Source organism: Saccopteryx bilineata, chromosome 5 (genome assembly GCF_036850765.1).
Source record: "Saccopteryx bilineata isolate mSacBil1 chromosome 5, mSacBil1_pri_phased_curated, whole genome shotgun sequence".
NCBI lineage: Eukaryota > Metazoa > Chordata > Mammalia > Chiroptera > Emballonuridae > Saccopteryx > Saccopteryx bilineata.
In genome coordinates, this window is record NC_089494.1 from 164,237,479 (window position 1) to 164,250,682 (window position 13,204).

A 13,204-nucleotide genomic window follows, 5' to 3' on the forward strand; every position below is an offset into this window, starting at 1 on the left:
AGCCACATGCACTCTAATGCATGATCAATTTTCCTGTTCCAGATACAATGGCTACACAAGGGAGGCCTACTTCAGTGTGGGCCTGCAGGGGATCGCCGAAAAGGACATTCAGATAGTCCGAGACATAATTGACAAGACGATTGACAACATCATCACGTATGTGTGCTTTTCTTGCCAATTTGCTTGCCTTCTCAGTTTTTTAATACTTTATAGCAAGAGGTCAGGCCTTCTCCATTGTTTGATCTCCTCTAGAAATAATAAAACACATATTTCTTCACATTTAGTATCTTAAATATTATCTCTGCTCCCTTTTTGCAATGGGAACCTGCATGTGAATGGCCACAATGGCGGCTCCTGGCCTTACAACTAAAACACTTATTTTAGTACTTCAGTCCTTTTTTTTATAACTAAACTATATTCCATGTATGAATATGCCACATTGTTTATCCATTTAGCTTCTGATAGATGTTGGGGTTGTTTTCACTGTTTTTGAAGGCTAGGATTAATAATGCTGCTGTGAACATTTATATACAAGTTTTTGTTGGAGATATGTTCTCTTTTCTTTTGGCTAGATAACCCAGAATTTCTGGGTCATATGATACCTCTATATTTAATTTTTTGAGGAACTTTTAAATCAAATTGTTTTGCAAAGTGACTACACCATATTATATCCCACCCAATGTATGATAATTCCAAATTTTTCAACTTTGGGACAGCAGATCCTCACAGATCTAATTTTCTGGTTTATGATTATTATAGCTACCCTGATGGATTTGAGGTAGTCTTGATTTGCATTTCCTAATGATTAGTGATGTTGAGCATCAACATCATGTGCTTATTGACCACTATATATCTTTGGAATAATATGTATTAACTTTTTTTTTTATTAAGTGAGAGTTGGGGAGGCAGAGAGACAGACTCCTGCATGTGCCCCAACTGGGATCCATCTGGCAAGCTTCTTACAGGGCAGTGCTCTGTCCATCTGGGGCATATGCTCCATTTCTTGGCAACCTAGCTATTTCAGCACCTGAGATGAGGCTGTGGAGCCATCCTCAGTGCCTGGGGCCAACTTGCTCGAACCATTCGAGCCATGGCTGTGGGAGGGGGAGAGAGAGAGAGAGAGAGAGAGAGAGAGAGAGAGAGAGAGAGAGATATGAGGGGGTGGAGAAACAGATGGTCATATCTCCTGTCTGCCCTGACCAGGAATTGAACTGGAACTTCCACACATCAGGCGACGCTCTACTGCTGAGCCAGCCTGCCAGGATCTTAAATTCTTGATCCATTTTTTAATTGGCTTATGTGTTTGTTTATTCTGCAGTTGTAAAACTTGTTTTAATATTTTTTATTCAAGACCCTTAATGAGATACTTGGTTTGCAAATATTTTCTCCAATTCTTTGGCCAGTCATTTTGCTTTCTTGTTTGTGTCCTTTGAAACACAGAAGGTTTTACTTTTGATGTTGTCCAATTTACCTATTTTTTCTTTAGTTACTTGTGCTTTTTGGCATCACTTAAAACCATTGCCTAACGTAAGGTTATGAGGAATTAACTCCTATGTTTTCTTCTGAGAATTTTGAAGTACCTTTTTTTTTTAATTTTATGGGGATGACATTGGTTAATAATGATGTGTAAGTTTCAAGTGTACTGTTCTGTAATACATCATCTATATGTTGCATTGTTTGCTCACCGTCCAAAATTTAGTCTCTTCCCATCACCATATATTTGAGCCCAGTCATTTTTTTCCCACTCACCTTCCCCTCTGGTAAGTTTGTTTTTTTTGTTGCTTTCTATTTTATATCTATTCTACTTACGAGTGAAATCATATGGTTCTTGTCCTTTTCCACCTGACTTATTTTGTTCAGCATGATACTCTCAGATCCATCCATGTTACAAATGGCAGTATTTCATCTTTCCTTATAGCTGAGTAGTATTCCATTGTACCACATCTTCTTTGCCCAGTCAACCACAAAAGGACACTTTGGTTGTTTCTGTCTTGGCTGTTGTGAATAATGCTACAGTGAAAATAGGGTTGCATATATCCCTGTGAATAAGTGTTTTCAAGGTTTCAGATAGATACACAGAAGAAGTATTGCTAGATCATATGGTAGCTCTATTCTTAAAATTTTGAGCAACTTCCAAACTGTTCCTGTGGCTATACCCAGTTTGCATTTCTTTCAACAGTTCACGAGGGTTCCCTTTTCTCCACATCTTCTCCAACACTTGTTCTTTCTTTTCTTATTGATGATAGCTATTCTGACAGATGTGAGGTGATACTTCATTGTGGTTTTGATTTACATTTCCCTTGTAGCTACTGAAGTTAAGCATCTTTTCATGTCTCTTGGCTATTTGTATGTCTTCTTGGGAAAAAGTATCTATTCAGTTCCTCTGTTCATTTTTTTTTTTAATTAAAAAAAAAATTTTTTTTTTTTTATAGGGACAGAGAGAGTCAGAGAGAGGGATAGATAGGGACAGACAGACAGGAACGGAGAGAGATGAGAAGCATCAATCATCAGTTTTTCATTGCGACACCTTAGTTGTTCATTGATTGCTTTCTCATATGTGCCTTGACCGAGGGCCTTCGGCAGACCAGGTAACCCCTTGCTCAAGCTAGCAACCTTGGGCCCAAGCTGGTGAGCTTTTTGCTCAAGCTAGATGAGCCCGTGCTCAAGCTGGCGACCCCTTGGGTACTCCACATCCCATCCGACACTCTATCCATTGCGCCACCACCTGGTCAGCTCTGCTCATTTTTTAATCTGATTGTTTTGTTGTCATTTTTGCTTTGTGGAATTGTTTGATCTGGCTCTCTGCCCTTCTTTTAAATTGGATTTTTTTATTTGTATTTTTGGTGGAGTTGTATGAGTTCTTTATATTGTGGATATTAGTCCTTTATTAAAGGTATTGTTTGTAAATATCCCATTTGGTTGGTTGCCTTTTTGATTTGTTGACAGTTTCTTGCTGTACAGAGAAGCCTTTTAGTTTGATGTAGTCCCGTTCATTTATTTTTGTTTTCATTTTCCTTGCCTTTGGGATCAAATTCATAAAATTCTCTCTGAGACCAGAGTTTATAAGTTTAGTAATTATGTTTTCTTCTATGTATTTTATTGTTTCTTATATTGAGATCTTTAATCCATTTTGAGTTAATTTTGTGTATGATGTCAGGTAGCAGTCTAGTTTTATTCTTTTGCATGTGGCTGTCCAGTTTTCTCAATGCCATTTATTAAAGAGTCTTTTCTTTTTCCATTGTTATGTTCTCAGCTCTTTTGTCAAAAATTAGTTGCCTATAAATGTGTGGGTTTGTTTCTGGGCTCTCAGTTCTGTTCCATTAATCTGTATGTCTCTTTTTCTGCCCATACCATATTGTTTTGATTATCGCCACTTTGTAGTAAACATTTCTTTTTAATGTCTCTGTTTTTAATACTTCTTTAGGAAAGGATTTGAAGATGATCGAATTGAAGCTTTACTTCATAAAATTGAAATACAAATGAAGCATCAGTCTGTCAGCTTTGGACTCGCCCTGACGTCTGTGTGTAATTTCTCAGCCATCTTCTTTCTTTCTTTTTCTTTTGTTTTGTTATTTTTGTAATTAATAGTTCTTGAAAATATAGTGTGGGGCAAGCATAGGCTTACAGTTGTAAGTACACAAAACACAGACTTCTTGTATTTTTATTAATTGTATTATTTTCTGTACTAACAACTGTAAACCTACTTTTGCCCCACCCTGAATAGATTGCTAATCATAGCAACTTTCATTTAGACCTTGAAAGTTACGCTGTTTTGCATGTGATAATTTTAAATTTACTCTTAATTTAGTTTTATAATATTTTAGCTTTTTACTAGGTTGCTATTGGCTTTTTTGTATCTTATGTTTGTATGTAAAATAGATTTACACAAAACACTTTATGTGGGTAGAGATTTATAATAACTGTTGATTTGTTGGTAGTTATATTTCCTAAAAGTGATTTCTAAACCTGTGCTTTTTATATTGTATTAGGATAAATAAGTTTAAAATAGGTTTAGTTTTTCTTTTAATCAAAGAATGACTTAATTTTCAATCTGTGGTATTTTTAAATATAAAAACAGATTTTAATAAAATGCCAAGCTTTTGAAGTTGGCTGAGCTGATGTAGCGTTCATCGTGTGATGTGCTGTGTGATTTAAACTCCCTGTTGCAGTACATAGCTTCCTGCTGGAATCATGACGGGGACCCTGTGGAGCTCCTGCGGCTGGGGCAGCAGGTGGCTCAGTTCAGGCAGTGCCTGAAGGAAAACCCAAAGTTTTTGCAAGAAAAAGTGAAACAGTATTTTAAGGTAAGAAAATTGGAGAATATAAGCTTTGAATTTTGAAGGTGAATTTTATAATGAAAGGAACATTAGAAAAATCTACTTTATGTAAATCAATTTCTTTTTTTTTTTTTCTTTTTTTTTTTTGGTGACAGAGACAGAGAGAGGGACAGACTGTAAGGGAGAGAGATGAGAAGCATCAGTTCTTCACTGAGGCACCTTAGTTATTCATTGATTGCTTTCTCATATGTGCCTTGACCAAGGGGCTACAGCAGAACCAGCGACCCCTTGCTCAAGCCAGTGACCTTGGGCTTCAAGCCAGCGACTTCTGGGGTCAAGCTAGCAACCATGGGGTGATGTTTATGATTCCATGCTCAAGCTGGCGACCCTGTTCTCAAGCTGGATGAGTCCACACTCAAACTGGCGACTTTAGGGCTATAAACCTGGGTCTTCTGTGTCCCAATCCAATGCTCTATCTACTGTGCCACTGTCTGGTCAGGTAGTCAATTTCTGGTAATGAATAGGTGATGTGATTTCTTAATGACTTAATTAAAATTTTAAATGCTCATATGGACTTAATAATTTAGTTTTCCAGATTCAGATGTGAGTTGGTTTTTTTTATGACTATATGCGTATTATTTTTATATATATATATTTGTATGTATATATATTAACAAAACATCTGCATAAATTTTTGTTCTGTTTTGTTAATAGAACATATAGATTATGAGAATAAGTCACTGACATGTTTGAATATTCTGGTTATTTTTATAAAGGATTCTTTGGATGCTTGCTCCTTGTTTCTGTGGGATTCTGTGCATTTGTACTTGGTGTGTGTTCCTGCTAGATAGTCGTCACTGCGGTAGAACTTAAAAGACCCTTGACCATGGGGAGGGGGCTGTTGTAGGACTGCTGTCTGTTATGAAGAGTGACAGTTGTACTTGGTGCCATTGTTTTGGACATGGAGCATGATTAGATCATTTGACCTGTGACTTAAGTTATGTATGTTTTTGGGGGGAGATTGTGGGGGTGCTTTTTTTTAGATTTAAACCTTTTTTAATTGTAAAGGTTTCAGAAATCAGCTACAATAGAAATTCTTAAATGGAAAAACTGAAGACCAGCAAAATTGAAAAACTTAACTAGATAAAAAAGCATTTGTGGTTATTTTACTCATCCTGATTATAATTGTAGAATAGCTGCCATAAATAGTGAAATTTTTGGTAACATGCATAATTGTACATGTTTACTGATGACTCTTTGTTTAGATTTTATGAACTCTTTATAATTCTTAATGAGTTTGCTTTTTTTTTTTTTTTTTTAAATCAAGTGAGAGGCATGGAGGGAGAGAGACAAACTCCCACATGCGCCCCGACCAGGATCCATCTAGCAACCCCCATCAAGGGCTGATATTCTGGCCATCTGGGGCCGCTGCTCCATTGCTCAGCAACCAAGCTATTTTAGTGCCTGAGGCGAAGCCATGGAGCCATCCTTAGCGCCCGGGACCAACTTGCTCATTTGAGCCATGATTGTGGGAGGAGAAGCAAATTGTCTCTTCTCCTGTGTGCCCTGACCGGGAATCCTACCCAGGACTTCCACATGCTGGGCTGACGCTCTACCACTGAGCCAACCAGCTAGAGCAGTGGTTGACAAACTCAGTCAACAGAGCCAAATATCAACAGTACAATGATTGAAATTTCTTTTGAGAGCCAAATTTTTTAAACTTAAACTATATAGGTAGGTACATTGTTATTACCTTAATTAGGGTACTCCTAAGCTGGCCTTTGCTAAACACTCAAGGGGCCAAAGAGCCGCATGTGGCTGTGAGCCGCGGTTTGCCGACCAAGGAGCTAGAGCAACATTTTCTTTGTGAGTTTTATCAACTCACAAGCATAACATTTTGCAAAGAGTATTCTTTGTTATAATACAGTCTCCTTCCTGTGATAGATAGAGGTAAAGCTTAGGAACTTTCTTTGCTGTTACAGATATTTTATTGATTGATTGGATTTTTATTTTTTTATTTGTTATTTTTATTTTTTGTAAATATAATGGGGTAGCATCAGTAAATAGGCTCATATAAGTTTCAGGTGTAATCTCTATGGTACAGGATCTGTATATTGCATTCTGTGCCTATCACCAAAGTCAAACCATTTTTCCTCACCATATATTTGGTTTCCTTTACCCCCCTTCTCTCTCATAACTACCATACCATTATGTATGTCTGTGAGTCTAAGTTTTATATCCCATGTATAAGTGAAATCATAGTTCTTTGCTTTTCTTTTGATTGACTTATTTCACTTTAACATAATATTCTCAAGTCCATCCATGGTGTTTCAGATGGCAGTATTTCATCTTTTCTGATAGTTGAGTAGTATTCCATTGCATATATGTACCACATCTTCTTTATCCAGTTTCCTGTTGAAGGACACTTTAGTTGTCTTTATGTCTTGGTCACTGTGAATAATGCTGCAATGAACATGAGGGTGCATATATCTTTGCTAACAAATGTTTCCAATTTTTTCGGGTAGATACCCAGTAGAGGGATTGCTGGGTCATATGGTAACTATTCTTAATTTTTTTGAGGAACCACCACAGTGTCTTCCATAATGGCCACACCAGTTTACATTTCTGCCAGATATTTTCCTTGTACAAACAAAATATAAAGGAAATACTGAGTATTGATACATTAATGACTACAACATAACAATAATCATCCTAATGATAGTAATAATAGCATATACAAATTACATAGTTACATAGCAGATATGAGGGTAAGAATCTATTCCAGCTCTCATACTTTCTGCAGGACCACCATTAGGATGAGTTTTGTTGTCATCACTGTTTGAAATGGAAGGTGGGACTCAGGACCAAGAGCACACAGGCAGAGAAAGGCTAGTTTATCATGTTGGGCTTTAATAACATCTTGTTTTAATTTGACTTTTTTGTTGCTATGGTTGTTTCAGAATAACCAGCATAAGTTGACTTTATCAATGAAACCAGATGACAGGTATTCAGAGAAACAAGCACAAATGGAAACTGAAAAACTGAAGCAAAAGGTCAGCGCTCTTTCCCTGGAGGACAAGCGGCAGATCTACGACAAAGGTCAGAGGCTCACTTTTGCTCCTGGTCATTCCCCAGCCTTTGCCCAACGCTGTGGTGAACTTCTTACTGAGAAAATAGTTGCAGGCAAGTCTTATTTCAACCAAGCAAGCATTTCTTGGTCACCTGCGAAGTTCTACATTGGGAGCAATGGGTTCAGCCTCTAGTTGGGCAGGAAAGGCAGGACTAGTGGAAATGACACAGCTTCAGAGGTGTAGTCACCTCACAATTTTATAAGTACTTCTGTTTTCAGGTGCTGTATCATGCACCAATGTGTGTGTTGTGTTGCCACGTGTAGTAAACTGCCCACTGAGCACTGTGGACGTGTGAGCTATGAGATCAGAGGAGCAGGTCTTGTCTCGGGTGGGGAAGGGCATGAGCTGTGTGAGACACACTCGGGTCTGTGGTGCAGGCGCAGTGAAGACAAAGTGTAGAATTCCTTACAGCACTGAACATACACTCACTTTATAGCCCAGTACTACTACTCTTGTTTACCCAGGAGAAATGAAAGCGTATGTCCCCACAAAACCAGAAACGACTCACATCTTCATCGACATGCTATGTTCACAAAATAAAATGCTCCTCGGCCATAAAGAGGAACAAAATTTAGATGCATTCATTATTGATGAATCTCCAAATTTCCTTGCTAAGGGAAATTAGCCAGACACAAAGAATACCTACTGAGTCCATTTATACGAACCCTAGAAAAGGAAAAGGACAGTGACAGAAGGCATGTGAGGCCAGCGTGGGGACAAGGAATGGCCCACAGGGAGCAAAGAGAGGACTTTATGAGGTGTTGGAAATGTTCTGATTCATGACGTGGTGTTCCATTACCTTATATATCTGTCAAAACATAATGAATTATATCTTTAAAATAGTGAATTTCAACAAAAATATGTTATATATTAATGAAATATGAAATATACTTATTAAAATGTCCTGACAGGCAGTGTCACAGTGGATAGAGCGTTGGCCTGGAACACTGAGGACCTAGGTTCAAAACCCTGAGGTCGCCGGCTCTAGCACAGGCTCACCAGCTTTAGTGTGGGGTCACTGGCTTGGCTGGAGCTCCCCAGTCAAGGCACATATGAGAGGCAATCAGTGAGCAACTAAGGTGATGCAATTACGAGTTGATGCTTCTCATCTCTCTCCCTTCCTGTCCCTCTGTCCCCCACCTCGTGTGCGTGCAAAAAGATATATATGCACACACACACACATACATATAGTACACACAAATATACCCTCCTATTTTGATCAAGTTAAGTTTGAGGTGATTTAATATAGTAAAGACAAAATTAGTATCAATATGCAACCTTCATCACTGAATTCTTTAGAAATAAAGCTAGTAGGTCTTCTCATGAATTTGACATGTTAAACAATAAACACAAACTTCTGTTTTTTGAGTGCCAGTTGACCAAGATCCATCTTTTATTTTTTATTTTTTGTTTTGTTTTGTTTTTAGCAAGAGAGACAGTGGGATAGATAGGGACAGACAGGAAGGGAGAGAGATGAGAAGCATCAATTCCTCATTGCAACACCGTAGCTGTTCATTGATTGCTTTCTTTTTTTTTCTTCTTAAATAATTTTATTTTTTTAATGGGGCGACATCAATAAATCAGGATACATATATTCAAAGATAACAAGTCCAGGTTATCTTGTTGTTCACTTATGTTGCATACCCATCACCCAAAGTCAGATTGTCCTCTGTCACCTTCTATCTTGTTTTCTTTGTGCCCCTCCCCCTCTCCCTCTCCCCTCTCCCCCGTAACCACCACACTCTTATCAATGTCTCTTAGTTTCACTTTTATGTCCCACCTACGTATGAAATAATGCAGTTCCTGTTTTTTTCTGATTTACTTATTTCACTTCGTATAATGTTATCAAGATCCCACCATTTTCCTGTAAATGATCCGATTTCATCATTTCTTATGGCTGAGTAGTATTCCATAGTGTATATGTGCCACATCTTCTTTATCCAGTCATCTATTGATGGGCTTTTTGGTTGTTTCCATGTCCTGACCACTGTGAACAATGCTGCAATGAACATGGAGCTGCATGTGTCTTTACATATCAATGTTTCTGAGTTTTTGGGGTATATACCCAGTAGAGGGATTGCTGGGTTATAAGGTAGTTCTATTTTCAGTATTTTGAGGAACCACCATACTTTCTTCCATATGGTTGTACTACTTTACATTCCCACCAACAGTGGATGAGGGTTCCTTTTTCTCCACAGCCTCTCCAACATTTGCTATTACCTGTCTTGTTAATAATAGCTAATCTAACAGGGGTGAGGTGGTATCTCATTGCAGTTTTGATTTGCATTTCTCTAATAACTAAAGAAGATGAGCATCTTTTCATATATCTGTTGGCCATTTGTATTTCTTTTTCATTTTTCTGAAGCTGGAAAAAGGGAGAGACAGTCAGACAGACTCCCGCATGCGCCCGACCGGGATCCACCCGGCCCGCCCACCAGGGGCGGTGCTCTGCCCATCCTGGGCGTCGCCATATTGCAACCAGAGCCACTCTAGCGCCTGAGGCAGAGGCCACAGAGCCATGCCCAGCGCCCAGGCCATCTCTGCTCCAATGGAGCCTTGGCTGCGGGAGGGGAAGAGAGAGACAGAGAGGAAAGCGCGGCGGAGGGGTGGAGAAGCAAATAGGCGCTTCTCCTGTGTGCCCTGGCCGGGAATCGAACCCGGGTCCTCCGCACGCTAGGCCGATGCTCTACCGCTGAGCCAACCGGCCAGGGCCCATTTGTATTTCTTCCTGGGAGAAGTGTCTGTTCATATCCTCATCCCATTTTTTTATTGGATTGTTTGTTTGTTTGTTGTTGAGTTTTGTGAGTTCTTTGTATATTTTGGATATTAGGCCCTTATCTGAGCTGTTGTTTGAAAATATCATTTCCCATTTAGTTGGCTTTCTGTTTATTTTGTTATCAGTTTCTCTTGCTGAGCAAAAACTTCTTAGTCTGATGTAGTCCCATTCATTAATTTTTGCCTTCACTTCTCTTGCCTTTGGAGTCAAATTCATAAAATGCTCTTTAAAACCCAGGTCCATGAGTTGAGTACCTATGTCGTCTTCTATGTATTTAATTGTTTCAGGTCTTATGTTTAGATCTTTGATCCATTTTGAGTTAATTTTAGTACAGGGGGACAAACTGTAGTCCAGTTTCATTCTTTTGCATGTGGCTTTCCAGTTTTCCCAGCACCATTTATTGAAGAGGCTTTCTTTTCTCCATTGTGTGTTGTTGGCCCCTTTATCAAAAATTATTTGACTATAGATATGTGGTTTTATTTCTGGGTTTTCTATTCTGTTCCGTTGGTCTGAGTGTCTATTTTTCTGCCAATACCATGCTGTTTTGATTGTCTGGCCCTATAATATAGTTTGAAGTCAGGTAATGTAATGCCCCCAGCTTCATTCTTTTTCTTTAGGATTGCTTTGGCTATTCGGAGTTTTCTATAGTTCCATATAAATCTGATGATTTTTTGCTCCATTTCTTTAAAAAATATCATTGGAATTTTGATGGGAATTACATTAAATTTGTATATTGCTTTGGGTAATATGGCCATCTTGATTATATTTATTCTTCCTAACCAAAAACAAGGTATATTCTTCCATCTCATTATATCTTTTTCGATTTCCTTTAACAATGGTTTATAGTTTTCATTATATAAGTCCTTTACATTCTTTGTTATGTTTACTCCTAAGTATTTTATTTTTTTTGTTGCAATCGTGAAGGGGATTATTCTTTTGAGTTTGTTCTAAAATGTTTCATTGTTTTCACATAGAAAGGCAATGACTTCTGTATGTTAATTTTGTATCCTGCGACCTTACTGTATTGGCTTATTGTTTTTTTTTTTTTTCTTATTTTTTTTTAATAAATTTTTATTAATGTTAATGGGATGACATTAATATTTCAGGGTACATATATTCAAAGAAAACATGTCTAGGTTATTTTGTCATCAAATTATGTTGCAAACCCCTCGCCCAAAGTCAGATTGTCCTCCGTCACCCTCTATCTAGTTCTCTGTGCCCCTCCCCCTCCCCCTAACTCTCTCCCTCCCTCCCTCCCATGTCCTCCCTCCCCCCCCACCCTCGGTAACTACCACACTCTTGTCCATGTCTCTTAGTCTCATTTTTATGTTCCACCAATGTATGGAATCATGTAGTTCTTGTTTTTTTCTGATTTGCCTATTTCACTCCTTATAATGTTATCAAGATCCCACCATTTTGCTGTAAATGATCTGATGTCATCATTTCTTATGGCTGAGTAGTATTCCATAGTGTATATGTGCCACATCTTCTTTATCCAGTCTTCTATTGAAGGGCTTTTTGGTTGTTTCCATGTCTTGGCCACTGTGAACAGTGCTGCAATGAACATGGGGCTACATGTGTCTTCACGTATCAATGTTTCTGAGGTTTTGGGGTATATACCCAGTAGAGGGATTGCTGGGTCATAAGGTAGTTCTATTTGCAGTTTTTTGAGGAACCACCATACTTTCCTCCATAATGGTTGTACTACTTTACAGTCCCACCAACAGTGAATGAGGGTTCCTTTTTCTCCACAGCCTCTCCAACATTTGCTATTACCCGTCTTGTTGATAATAGCTAATCTAACAGGGGTGAGGTGGTATCTCATTGTAGTTTTGATTTGCATTTCTCTAATAACTAATGAAGCTGAGCATCTTTTCATATATCTGTTGGCCATTTGTATCTCTTCCTGGGAGAAGTGTCTGTTCATGTCCTCTTCCCATTTTTTTATTGGATTGCTTGTTTGTTTGTTGTTGAGTTTTATGAGTTCTTTGTAAATTTTGGATATTAGGCCCTTATCTGAGCTGTCGTTTGAAAATATCAGTTCCCATATAGTTGGCTGTCTGTTTATTTTGATATCAGTTTCTCTTGCTGAGCAAAAACTTTTAATTCTGATGTAGTCCCATTCATTTATCTTTGCCTTCACTTCTCTTGCCATTGGAGTCAAGTTCATAAAATGTTCTTTAAAACCCAGGTCCATGATTTTAGTACCTATGTCTTCTTCTATGTACTTTATTGTTTCAGGTCTTATATTTAGGTCTTTGATCCATTTTGAATTAATTTTAGTACACGGGGACAGGCTGTAGTCAAGTTTCATTCTTTTGCATGTGGCTTTCCAGTTTTCCCAACACCATTTGTTGAAGAGGCTTTCTTTCCTCCATTGTGTGTTGTTGGCCCCTTTATCAAAGATTATTTGACCATATATATGTGGTTTTATTTCTGGGCTTTCTATTCTGTTCCATTGGTCTGAGTGTCTATTTTTCTGCCAATACCATGCTGTTTTGATTATCGTGGCCCTATAATATAGCTTAAAGTCAGGTATTGTAATGCCCCCAGCTTCATTCTCTTTCCTTAGGATTGTTTTGGCTATTCGGGGTTTTTTATAGTTCCATATAAATCTGATGATTTTTTGTTCCATTTCTTTAAAAAATCTCATAGGGATTTTGATGGGAATTGCATTAAATTTGTATATTGCTTTGGGTAATATGGCCATTTTGACTATATTTATTCTTCCTATCCAAGAACAAGGAATATTTTTCCATCTCATTGTATCTTTTTCGATTTCCCTTAACAATGCTTTGTAATTTTCATTATATAGGTCCTTTACGTTCTTTGTTATGTTTATTCCTAGGTATTTTATTTTTTTTGTTGCAATCGTGAAGGGGATTATTTTTTTGAGTTCGTTTTCTAATATTTCATTGTTGGCATATAGAAAGGCTATGGACTTTTGTATGTTAATTTTGTATCCTGCGACCTTACTGTATTGGTTTATTGTTTCTAATAATCTTTTTGTGGAGTCCTTC

The 13,204-nt window shown here is 37.9% G+C and overlaps 1 protein-coding gene across 1 annotated transcript in view; it reads left to right on the plus strand.

Annotated features, from left to right (window-relative positions):
• Positions 1–13,204, plus strand: part of PITRM1 (pitrilysin metallopeptidase 1) — a 58,482-nt gene that overhangs the window by 16,756 nt on the left and 28,522 nt on the right. The window contains exons 11-14 of the mRNA XM_066280006.1: positions 43–156; positions 3,425–3,521; positions 4,170–4,304; positions 7,238–7,376. Of these exons, the coding sequence (XP_066136103.1) occupies positions 43–156; positions 3,425–3,521; positions 4,170–4,304; positions 7,238–7,376 (485 nt within the window). The remainder of the gene's footprint in view (positions 1–42; positions 157–3,424; positions 3,522–4,169; positions 4,305–7,237; positions 7,377–13,204) is intronic.